Genomic DNA, 12,747 nt, shown 5'->3' on the forward strand with positions numbered 1-12,747 from the left:
TTGCCTGAGCATTCCCCCTTTTCCCCCCCACCCCCAGGCACTCGCACCGCTGCACTGGAGCCTCGTCTTATGTTTTTAGTGTTCCCAGGTAAACTGTTGACACTCCCAGCTGAGATGCAAACAGTCCGAGGTCATACATTGATATTCTCAAGTCATACATTGATATTCTCAGCTCCTCTGCAGACACTCCTTGCTCTCCTAGGTTAAAGGCAGACGGTTCAACTCTGCTGCAGACAACCCAGTTTAACCACAGACACTCCCTTTTCTGCTGCAGAAACTCCCAGTTGTTCTGTACAGAGGGTGGGCGTGTAAGGAAGGAGAGACAGACACTCCCACTTCAGAAGCGGAGAGAAACGAAACTTAACTTCACCTCTCTTTCCCTCGGGACGGGACTGGCTGGAACATGGCTGCAGCAAACCACCACCAGAGCCTGAAGGAGGAGGCCACCTGCTCCATCTGCCTGGAATATTTCACAGACCCCGTGTCGGTGGAGTGTGGACACTGTGGACACACTTTCTGTCTGTCCTGTATCACTCAGTGCAGGGAGGGGCTGCAGACAGACTTCCCCTGCCCTCAGTGCAGAGAAATATCTCAAAGTGAATCCCTCCGGCCCAACAGGCACCTGGCAAACATGGTGGAAATCGTTAAACAGCTTCAGGTACCGAGTCCGACCCCCCAGGAGGCGAATCTGTGCCGAGAACACGAAGAGAAACTGAAACTGTTCTGTGAAGATGACCAGGAGCCCATCTGTGTGGTCTGCAGCATGTCACGTGATCACAAGCAGCACAGGGTGCTCCCCATCCGAGAAGCTTCCCAGGAGTACAAGGTATGTGCGCTACAGAGCTGGGTCAGGCGGGGTAGAACCGGAGTACACGGCACTTCAAAAGGCTGCCAAAGGGTACGAGGTAGGTGCTATAAAGGTGGGTCAGAGCAGGGCCGGCCTGAGGCATGTGCAAGCTGTGCACCTGCACAGGGCCACCAAACCCCAGGGGCCACCACATCAATATATATCCTTAATATAATAATCCTCTGAGGATAGGTAAATATTTGTGTGGCGGCCCCTGGCAGGGATTTGGTGGCCTCTGGCTCTGTTCCACTTTCAAACACCCTGAGCCCCCCTCTTCACTGGCCTCCGCGCTCCGCCCGGCCCAGACAACCTCTTCCGGGGCCCCCTACCTACGCTCCCCGCCCAAGGCCACCATGAACCTAGAGCCGCCCCTGGTCAGAGGCTGGGACCAGTTACATGCTACTCTCCATTCAAGAGGCTGCCCAGGAGCACAAGGGGGCAGATTTACAAGCCCCTTGCGCCTCTTTTACGCCTCTGTTGCAAAAGATGCGCCATGGTGCGGGTATTAACAACGTGACCCATCTGGGAGATGCGTCACGTTGTAAAACACTGTGCCAGAAGTAGGCGATCCTGCGCGCGTGGGGGAGGGGGGTGTGCGTTCCTGCGCAGGAACACCTCCTAAAAGTGGCTGAGTGAAATTTACAAGATTTCACTTAGTCACTTTTGAGCCATGCTGTGTCAAAACCCTGTGCCTGCTTGAAGCAGGGGTAAGGATTGACGCAGCATTGTACAGATAGGGCGCTCTAGAGCATTGCTGGAGCTGCTTCGCGCTTGGGACACAACTTCAGCAATGCACCGCCTTTACGGCACAGATGCGTCACGCATCTGTGCCGTTTTTGCCCCATGGTGCACCACATTGTGAATGCGGCGCATCCATGGTGGCGGAGCCACGGCGCACAATAAGTGGTGCACCCATGCTGATAAACAGGGATGCGCCAGTTATTGTAAATCTGCCCCAAGGTGTGTATACAGTAGATCTAGAGATTGGGTAGTCCAGCCTCCTACTGTGTTTACGGTTGCCAGCTGGCATGACCAATGTTCTAATATCCCAGCCGGTATAAACATTGAGAAAATAACTTCTATGTGTTTTTTTTTTTACCCCGTATCAGTACACACTTTAACCAGTAAATATAAGAAGAAATCACTTTATAATATGTTCCACAGCTGCTGTAATGATCCCTGACTGATGATTAAAGTAACCACAGACAGATAGGCAATGAACACAGACTATTTTACATAATGTTGTATGTTTGCAGAACATTAAAAAGTGAACAAATGGGCAAAGTTTTTCTTTGGGAAAGGTGGTAACCTTAACTGTCCCCCCCAAATGGAGAGGCTGCACAAGAGTACAAGGTATGTGTGAGTGGGTGCTTCTAGTCTGGGTCAGAGGCTGGGACAGGATACACAAAGCTCCCCATTCCAGATGCTGCTGCCAAGGAGCACAGGGTAGGTATGCTACAGAGTGGGCCACGGGTGTAGCCAGGCTACATGGTACTCCCATTCAATAGGCTGCCACGGAGCACACAGTGTGTATACAATACGTCTGGGGAAGGTGCAGAGCCGCCTCCCACAGTACTCCCCTTCTGTGGTGCTGGTACAGTTTTCAGATGTGGGGGTGCTCCCATCAATGTTACATCACTAAAGTCACAGGAATTGTGAAAAACCCAAGCATCACACAAAGAACAAGTGTAGCAAATGAGCCACGCCCATTCAGCAGGGGAGGGGTACAGGTGTGTGTGTAGCTGTTGGTACACTGTAGAGCACGTTGTCACAAATATATTACTAAAGCATGGTGTGGTAGCGCGCTGTCATTTGAAGACTGCACATTTTCAATTGAAATGGCCACTATAATTGCACAAACATGCAGTTTTACTGATAAAAGTATGTAGAGCACAAGTTTGTGCTTCGTTTGTGCTTTCCGAACGGCTGATTATATTTTGATATATTTGTACAGTTAATTTGCATGTATCTAAATGTTATGTGTCACAAAAGAAATTGAAATTGACTTCCTAAAGCATTTCCTTTCACACTTCCTGTACAGCAGCAAGATTGTCACTGTCGTGATTGGCAGTAGCGCAAGAAATAAGAACACCACTAACCTTGTCCTGGGGCCAAGCAGAGACGATGTCTGATGCTAAGTCCCTTAATTCCTCCCAGCACGACCCCCAGCAGAGAACTCTAAATACTCTGCCTGACTTCGTGCCCCGGGGGGAAAAAAGGGAAAAGAGGAAGAAGTTGTATTCACGAGAATCCTCACAGGGGCGTGGTTAACACTCTTGGCTGGGTCTGTAATACCTTCAAGGCTGCAGGTAGGGTGATAAAACACACAATTACTCATATGATCAAGGAAGCTCTGCACACTGTATATTATAAGTGCCTTTCTTCCACTCACCAAGATTCCTCAGTTCCCAACATTTATGGAAGTATTGATACTAGCTTCCAATCCTTAAATAACTTCCAGTTTAGACCCAGTCTTTTTAGAGGTAATGCCAGAAAACGAACAAGTCCCAGAATGAAACTTCAGGAAGCAAATACAACAAGGTACTTCAACAGAATAAAGGTCTCATAAAGAAAAGAACGTTTCTTTTCTTTTTTCTTTTCTCGTGTTGTTATCGACACAACACGGAGACTTAATTAGCCACAAAAATATCCTTTGCATCCGGAAAGGAAATAGTGTCCTTGCACTTCAAGAATTGAATGCCCAAATAGAAGAGAGCAGGCGGTTTTCCGAATTTCTGCACCTGCTTAGCTCTCCACAAAAACCCTCTCTGCAAACTAAAAGCGTTCACCCTGAACGCGTCCGTAACCCAGTCGCGTTACAAGATCAAAACACTTTTCTTTTCTCGCGGGCTGCCAGACGCGTCTCTGCGCTTCTAAACAGACGCCGCGGCTTCTCTGACTAGCGAAGCATAAACAATTATTCAGAGTCAGGGTTAAGGTTCACTAATGAAAAAGGCGAGCCCGCACTTTTATCAAAGTAATTCAAGAAATAGTCACGAATACCCTCCGGTACTCCAGAACTCGATATCCAGGGCAAAACTCCCACGAGGCTTGAATCTTCACGCTGGGATCAGGCGGGGAACACCATCCGCCATTCCTCGCTGCACAAACAGGTTAATTGACAAACACCTTCCCCTTGCAAAGGAGGGGCTTAAGACCAATGAGAATACCCCAAGGCAGTCTGATATTCGTAGTTTGGAGGACTTTTCCCGTTTTCTCAGCATAGCAGGAATTCAGTCCCCTGGTCCTTGTAATCGCTACAGTCACATAGTGAACTATACAAAATCGTCTCACTATCTGGCCGGAAGAGAAAAAAAAATAAACACCAATCTCCATGTTGAAAAAATAAAATAAACAGCAATATGTCCTAAGATATTACCTGACACTTGACCTCTGTATTTGAATGCACACCAATGTGACAAGATAAATTAAACATTTAAAGGCAGCTTCATTGCTCTTTTACCTTCTGAACTCCAGCATAGTTATTTTGGGCGTGTTGCAGTACCACCACATTTCTATTTCAGAGTTGTCAAGTGGTCCCATGGCATGTGCAACACCTTCAGCCAATCCAGGTATTTTACCCAGCAATACATTGCATTTTGGGACTTGTAGTTTTGCTGTTAAATTTGTGGGGATTATATCATAAATTTCATAATCCTAGCTAATTTTGGTTAAAAATGCCAGGACTGTCTGAAACTTTCACTCATGCCATCAAGCCAATTGGAAGCTACATGGGATAATATGGCAAGGTAAAAACAACCATTTTTTGTAAACATTCATTTGATACCCTCTGAAGCCTATCACATGTTTTGGCTTCTTTGGTTAAAATATATTTTCAATTTCAAATATGAGATTTATTTTAAGAAAGAAACAAGAATATTTTCTTGGATAATTCTTTAAATATGCTCCTATTAATAGAAATGTGAGTCTGGCTTGATACATTTTTCACTGCAGATATATAGTGTATTGAATTTAAAACACTACTGCAGATCAGTTGTGTTTATTACAGGGTGTGCCTTTAAATCTGATTAAACTATTTCGCTTGCTTACAGTATTTTGCATGCTTCAGATTATTTTAAGAACTTAGGCGTGTGCTTATTTTTTTTAAAACAGATTTTATTGTGTCAATAGTTGTGCACAAATAGATAAGACAAGGCTTCAACATTGGAGCGACATTGTGCAGTGTGGCTCATAGCATATCAGCATCAATTTTATCCCATTAATACAAAAAACATAACTTTAAACTGTTGTGCCATGTTAACATTACAGTCGCTTATGAGGTCGTCCCCTAGCCATCTTGCCGGATCGATCACGAAATTGTAACTTGGTAAAGTCACCCACCACCCTTATATTTCGGCCTCCTGTAGTGAAGGAGCAAGGGGCTCCAGATAAAGACCCAGTAATCTGCGCATCTCTTCCATATCTTAAGGTGTTTTTGTGGGCAGACCCTTGCTTTAAATATGGGAATATCCAGTCCAATGCAGTAGTCTAGATCCTTATTCCAACCCCCCAGGAAGGGGTGGGGGATTCCACCTTCCAGGCCCTGGCTATGTCTCACTTTGCCAATGTTAAGCCTAGGAGCAACAGGTGGCGCTTGCATCTACTTACCCCAATTCCCTCAATGATATGAAGTAGGGCTAACCTCGGGGAAAGGGGAACATTCCACTCTGGTACCTCAGACAAGCATGTTATGACCCCTTTCCAGAATTTGAGGAGTGCAGTACAGTGCCAGATAGTATGCATGAAAGTTCATTCACTATCGCCGCACCACAGACAAAGTGGGGACGCTACTAATCCTGCCTGCCTCAGTTTATGACATGTAAAGTATATTTGGTGAAGGTATTTAAATTGTGTAAACCTTAGATACGATGCTATGGATGCATCTCGCGGGGATGCCAGTGCCTCAGTCCAGTTATCATTGTCTATTGGGCCAGGTCTGAAGTGGACCTGAACTTCCACCTCGAGAACAACAACACCAACTCCACCACCCTGATCGACAATCTCGCGGATCTTGGACTCAGACAACTCGTCACCACACCCACCCTCTCCGCCGGCCACACGCTCAACCCCATCTTCTCCGCAAGCCCCCACGTCTCCGTCAACCACACCACCGAACTCCACTGGAACGACCATCGCTGCATCCACTTCACCTACTGAAAGCACACCTCCCAACACCGCTCCCAACAGATGCCTCACCGCCGCTGGAGCAAAGTCACTTAAGACCAGCTAACCACTACCCTCGCCCTGGGCCCACCACCCGAGACCACCGACGCTGACACCGCCGCCCGCAACCTCAGACAGTGGATCAACGACTGCGCCAACACCATTGCCCGCTCAAAAAACCCTCCAACAGACACACCAGCAAGAAAGCCAACTGGTTCACTGAAGACCTCCAGGCCTCCAAGCAAACCTGCCGAAAGCTGGAGAAAACTGGCTCCGTGAACGAACCCCGGACAGCTACGCAGCCCACAAGAACGCCACCTGCAGACACCATCACCTCATCAGAGCCGCCAAAAGAGCCTCCTTCAAATACCGCCTAGACAACAACGCACACAACAGCAAAGAGTTCTTCAACATAGTGAAAGAACTCTCCAATCCCAGCTCCAACACCAACAACATCCCACCTTCGCAAGACCTGTGCGACTCACTGGCCACCTTCTTCCATTGCAAGATCGCAGACATCCACGACAGCTTTAACATCACGACCGCCACAACAACCACTAAAACCCCAGCCTCCACGACGACCATCATCCGCACCAACCGACTACTCTCCTGGACTAACATCTATGACGACAACACCGTCAAGGTAATGAACACCATCCACTCTGGATCTCCATCAGACCCCAGCCCTCACCACAAGCCAGCCCCGCCATCGCAGCCCATCTCCGGAAAGTCATAAACATCTCCTTCAAGACACTAACCTTCCAGGAGAGCTGTAAGCACGCCGAGATCAACGCCTTACTCAAAAAACCCAAGGCGGACCTCAAGAACTTCCGGCCCATCTCCCTGCTCCCTTTCCCAGCGAAGGCCATTGATAAAACCTTCAAAAAATAACTGACCCGCTACCTCGAGGAAAACAGCATCCTGGACCCATCTCAGTCTGGGTTCCCCAGCAACCGCAGCACCAAAACTGCCTTCATCGCCGCCACTGACGACATCAGGACCCTACTAGACAACAGAGAAACCGCGGCCCTCAGCCACCTTCGATGCGGTCTCCCACCACACACTTCGAACACGCCTCCACGACGCTGGGATCCAAGAGAAGACCATGGACTGGACCACCTCCTTCCTCACCGGCAGGACACTGTGTCCGCCTCCCCCTTCCACTCCGAAGCCACCAAGATCATCTGCGGCGTACCCCAGGGCTCATACCTCAGCCCAACGCTGTTCAAAATCTACATGGCACCGCTCAACATCATCTCCTACGCCGACAACACCCAGCTGATCCTCTCCCTCACCAATGACTGAAAAAACAACCTCAGCGAAAGAATGAAGGCGTCGCCGAATGGATGAGGAACAGCCTACTGAAGCTGAACTCGGACAAGACGGAGGTCCTCATCCTCAGATCCACCCTTCGGTCTGCAACGACTCCTGGTGCCGACCACACTGGGAACAGCTCAAACAGCCACCGACCACGCACGCAACCTAGGGGTCATCCTCTACTCCACCCTCTCCATCACCAAGCAGGTCAACGCCGTCTCCTCCTCCTGCTTCAACACCCTACGTATGCTCCGCAAGATCTACAGGTGGATCCCCACCGAAACAAGAAGAACGGTCACCCAGGCCCTCGTCAGCGGCAGGTTGGACTATGGAAATGCCCTCTACGCAGGAGCCTCGGCCAAACTCATGAAACGGCTTCAACCCATCCTTCAAGCTCCTCACCCATGCACACAAGGCACTCCACAACACCAAACTAGTGTACCTCAACAGCAGACTCAGCTTCTACACCCCCACCCCCTAGCTACGCTCTGCCGACCTCGCCCTGTCCACTGTCCCCCGCACCCAAAGAGCGTCCTCCGGTGGCAGATCATTCTCCCACCTCACTGCCAAGACCTGTAACACCCTCCCCACCTACCTACGGCAGACCCAAGACCTGCTGTCCTTCAGAAGACTCCTCAAGACCTGGCTCTTCAAACAGTAGCAGCATCCCCCACCCCCCAGCGCCTTGAGACCCTCACGGGCAAGTAGTGCGTTTTACAAATGTTATGATTGATTGACTGAATATCTACCTGCCACGCCTCCTGAAGCACATTTAATGTAGTGGGACTGTTGGTGATGAGTAAATCTTTGTAATCTTATGTTCCTTCAGACTGCCCATAAAAACTTTTGCCACTATTGGGTTAAAATCCAGCAGTTCCTCCAGGTTTTTTTTAATGTATGGGGATAGTGCTTGGCAAAGTTTTAAATATTTATAAAACTGGGTGTGGGGCGTGCCTAATTCTTTCTGGATCCCTCTTGAAAGGACTTTAATGTCCGACCTCGGAGAACAACTCCCAGTGTGGAGACACCAATATCGTCCCACTTCCTAAACCCAGATAGTGTGGAGGTTGGGGAAGCTGGCCATTGTGCCATAAGGGAATCTCTCCAGTCAACTTACCCCACCACCCCATACAGCGTAGGGATTGCTTCTAGATTTCAAACACCACCCTTGTCGCTGGTGACACCGTTTGTAGTCCCGGTTTTGTGTATAGATACATGTGAAGAGACATATCACCCATGAGCTAAGCACTCCACAGCATAAGCTGGGTCCCCTCTATCCCCATACCACCACTCGTTAAGTACTAGTAAGTGGGACGCAGCATGGTATGACTGGATATCAGATGTAACTATTCCTCCGCAGTACGTAGACTGAAAGCAGGTTCTCAAGGCCATCCTCGCGGTACCCCCACCCCAAAGAAATTGACCCAGACGTTTATCTGTCAGAACTATGTGGTCTGAATGTTGAAGGGGTGATTCTGAAATTGGTAGAGAAGGCAGTGGAGAGAGATCATCTTGAAAATGTCATACCTAACCATTGGGGGCAAAGGTAAATGGGACCAGAATCATGTCTCATCTTTAACGTGTTGCCACGAAGGAGCTAGATCCCTGTCACATGAGGTAGATTGGGAGGCCGCCAGGTGTACTCTCAGGTACTTAAATCCTTCTGAAACCACTGTCAAATCTCTAGACCATGAACCACGTCACTCCCACCGTGCAATGGCCACAGAACCTATTTGCAAGCATTCTTGTGCAGACACCAGGGCTCTCCAAAGATTTGCATTATTCGGAGCAATCTTGAACCCGTTCTCTTTGGATCAGCATGAAAAATTAGACAGCATCCGGGTAGAGTGCAATTCGATCCGATATCCCTCCTGGCCACTCAAAGCCCCGAATCTGGGCATCTATCCTGATCCGTACCGCCAGTGGCTCAATTGCGCGCGCAAATAGGTATGGGGACAGTGGGCAGCCCTGGTGAGTATCCCGCCTGGCCGGGAACACATACAACACCGAGCCAGCCATTCATATGGGCGCAGTAAGTTCCATATATAGCAGTTGCACATAGGCAAGGAATCTGTGACCGACATTCAACCATTGGAGAAGCGCAAACAGGTATGTCCAGCTCAGTGAGTCAAAAGCTTTGTTTATGTCTGCCAACATGAGGCCAGCCGGGCTGTCAAGGTTGTCCACTGCTGCTATGGCATTGTGAACTCTGCGAATATTGTGTCGAGTGGCGCGGCCCTGCATGAACCCAGCCTGGTCTGGGTGTATCAATTCCGTAATATATGGTAGGAAACTAGGACTTTAGTTAACAATTTCGCCTCTACATTTAGGAGGGAGATTGGACGGTAGAATTCATGATGTTCGGGGGTCTGCCTGGCTTGAGGAACACACCACCTCAGCATGCCTTCAATCTATTGGGAAGCATCCCGTTTCCAGAGCGGCATTAAGCGCTGCAAGGTAGTTGGGCTCCAGCCGGGGTTCGAATATTTTGAAAAATTCACAGGGAAAGCCATTGGGTCCAGGGGCTTTGCCGGCGCGCAGGTCCATCAAGGCTGCGCTCCGCTCCTCCTCTGTTAGTGGAGCGTCCAATTCTGTCGTGGAACCGCCAGGGAGCGTGTTTGGAGGTAGGTCATCCAAAAAGTGCTGTCTTGTCTCTTCCATTAGTAGTAAAGGGGTTATCCTGTGTCCCTCAGAACCTGGGTATATCTTGGGCAGTCTTGTCTCTTCCGGCAGGATTTCGCCTGGGGCATATAAGGTAGTACTCTGCAAAACTCGTTGCAGTTTGGGACGGGTCAGATAGTACTATGCCATCTGGGCTGCTGATGCCGGGGAGAGCTATAGGGTGCATTGCGCACTGGCAAAGATGATGTATTAAGGTGCTCGATTTGTTGCCCCACTGATATATATTGGGCTGCGAGATGCCAGCTATGCCTCTTTGGCTTCATCTAGTAGTTTCCCAGTGTATATTTGCTGTGTATATATTAATTGGCGGCGTGTCCGGGTCTCATTTCCCCCTGGCTCCGTCGCTCTAGATCTAGGAGTTGTGCCTCTAGCTGGATCAGTTTACTCCGCTGCTGCTTACGTTGCACCTACAAAAGGAAACATCTATTCCCCGTAGGGTTGGCTTCATAGCCTCTCATAGTATCGCGTCTGAGTCAACTTTCCCTACATTACATGTAAAATAATCTGTGAATGCTTGGTCCATGTGTGTTCTATATTGTTGATCGTGTAGTTGCCATGTCGAGAGTCACCATCTAAATAGGAGGAGGCCTGGACCGATCAGGAGCCTCAATTCCACTGGGAAGTGATCAGACAGACCCCTGGGCAGTATTTCCACTGCTGTGTCATGAACATATAATCTAGGTGAGAGAAAGAGTTGTGTACTTGTGAGTGGTAAGTATACATCCGAAGGGTCGGCTGGAGTCTCCTCCAAATGTCAACCCACCCCCTTCCATCCACTAAGGATTGGAGTCATGAGCCTTGAGTCAATGTCAAGTTCCCTGTGGCCCACCACCGGTCACGCATGGGGCAAATTACATCATTCCATTCTCCCTCCGACCACAGTCATCCCGTCTGGAATTTACGCTCACACCTTCATCAGGCATTCAATGACGGTCTTAGTGGGGGGGGGCGCATATACACTGCCCAGGATAATCTGTTCCCCATATACTGTTCCTGCCACTATAGTGTATTTCCCTTGGTGGTCGAGCTACAACCTGATATGTACGAATGGGACTCTGCAGTGGAGCAATAGCTCCATGCCTCGAGATCCTCTGATAAATCTTGAGTGGAAGGTTTGGATTAACCTGAATCGGGAGAGGCAGGGTATTTTCGTTCCCATGAGGTGCGTTTCCTGGAGCATTAGGATGTACGCATAATATCGCTTGGCCTGTCGCAATAGGGCACCCCTTTTGATCTTATCCAGTATACCCCGGACATTCCGGCTGACTATTCTCAGCCCCGTCGCCGAGGCATGTGTCATGGTGGGTGGCTTGTTGATTGTTGGGTCGAGTGTGTATGGGAGGATCTAAGCATGGCTGTATATGGGGGGTACAATCGATATGGGGGATATAAAGACATGGCACATCGAACAGAAGTAACTTGACACTCCCCTATACTTCTAACCCATTCAAGAATCTGTTGCGGCCAGGAAGGGACCCTAGGCCCAACAGAAGCCAGATGTCCTCCTGGCCAATGGATCCCCAATGAATTACCCATGATCTTGTAATTCACTAAGATGAAGAAATTATCCTACATAAGGAGTAGCCCAGTGTGTTTATCACGGCAAAAGAAATATCTACGCTTTAGTGTTTTGTACTGACATATTTTATTCTCTGTTTGTATCTGTCGATCAAGGACGTGATTTGCTGCGGGTCTTGGATCTGCGTGCTGATCGTGATCTATGATTCTTCTTGTCCCTAAGTTTCGATTGACAACTACATCGCCTGACGACAGGGGAAGGGAAGAGGTTTGAAGCAGGGCCTGATAAGCGCGCTCAATAATAAAGTATTCTGACATGGAGGTGGATGGGAGCCATCTTCGAAGCCAGTCAGCGAGTAACTGTTCCGTATCATTCCCTTCGCAGCCCTCTGGGAAGTCCACGAATCGGAGGATGTTTCTACAGGCTCTACCCTCTGCATCCTCCACGTGCACCACCATACCCATTGTGATTGATTCTAGGGAGGATTCCTTTTTTTTGTACAGAGGTGACTGTGTCTTCAGCCTTGGATATCCTGCTTTCGGCTTCGATGATTCTAGCCACTGCGTTGCGCAGGTCTTGTCTTATGAGCATCACATCTGAGGCAATGGCTCCTATCTTGGCCTCTAGCATATCTCTTGATTGTGTGATGACTGCCATGAGGGCAGATTTGTCAGGCATGGCACCAGCGGAATCCCCATGTGCTGCGGCATGGGAGGCTGCTCCGGTGAATCTGTCCACTGTGCTCTGCTTGGCGGCATTGCCTGTGGGTTTATCCAGCATCATGGCTTTTTAGGTGGAGCCTAGCTGCAGCGCACATGCGCTGCTCGCTCTGCAAGACTGCTGTAGTAGAGTATGGGAGAGAAGCCCCACCCACTCTCCTCCCATGTTTTCAATTGGCTTGTTTCATTGACTTTCGTAAATACTGCCTTCGGAGTCGTTAATAGACTTGTTAGTCCCACCTTAGTACGGCCTTGTCTTCATTTGTACCTTCCCATGGTGACTGGCGCTTTTACTTCAGTTGTTACACAGGACCTATTATTTAGTCTGTAAGCACTATTTACTTTATTGAGTTTCTCTTATGCAGGCCGAACATGCGCTGCTTCAGCAGAAACAGTTTGTTTCTTTAAGCAGCATGGCCGCCCCGTAACATGGGTGCCTGCTTTCAATCAGTTTAACCCAGCATTAACTTATGTCTGTTTCAACCCCCCCAGTAAAATGG

At 48.9% G+C, this 12,747-nt stretch overlaps 1 protein-coding gene across 1 annotated transcript in view; it reads left to right on the plus strand.

The window, feature by feature from the left end:
• The first annotated feature begins 333 nt into the window (after nucleotides 1-333).
• Nucleotides 334-12,747, plus strand: part of LOC147672097 (E3 ubiquitin-protein ligase TRIM39-like) — a 136,863-nt gene continuing 124,449 nt past the window's right edge. The window contains exon 1 of the mRNA XM_086948036.1: nucleotides 334-826. Coding sequence (XP_086804162.1) covers nucleotides 404-826 — 423 coding nt within the window. The 5' untranslated portion in view covers nucleotides 334-403. The remainder of the gene's footprint in view (nucleotides 827-12,747) is intronic.

The sequence above is a fragment of the Lissotriton vulgaris genome, unplaced genomic scaffold (genome assembly GCF_964263255.1).
Source record: "Lissotriton vulgaris unplaced genomic scaffold, aLisVul1.2 SCAFFOLD_2700, whole genome shotgun sequence".
Lineage (NCBI taxonomy): Eukaryota > Metazoa > Chordata > Amphibia > Caudata > Salamandridae > Lissotriton > Lissotriton vulgaris.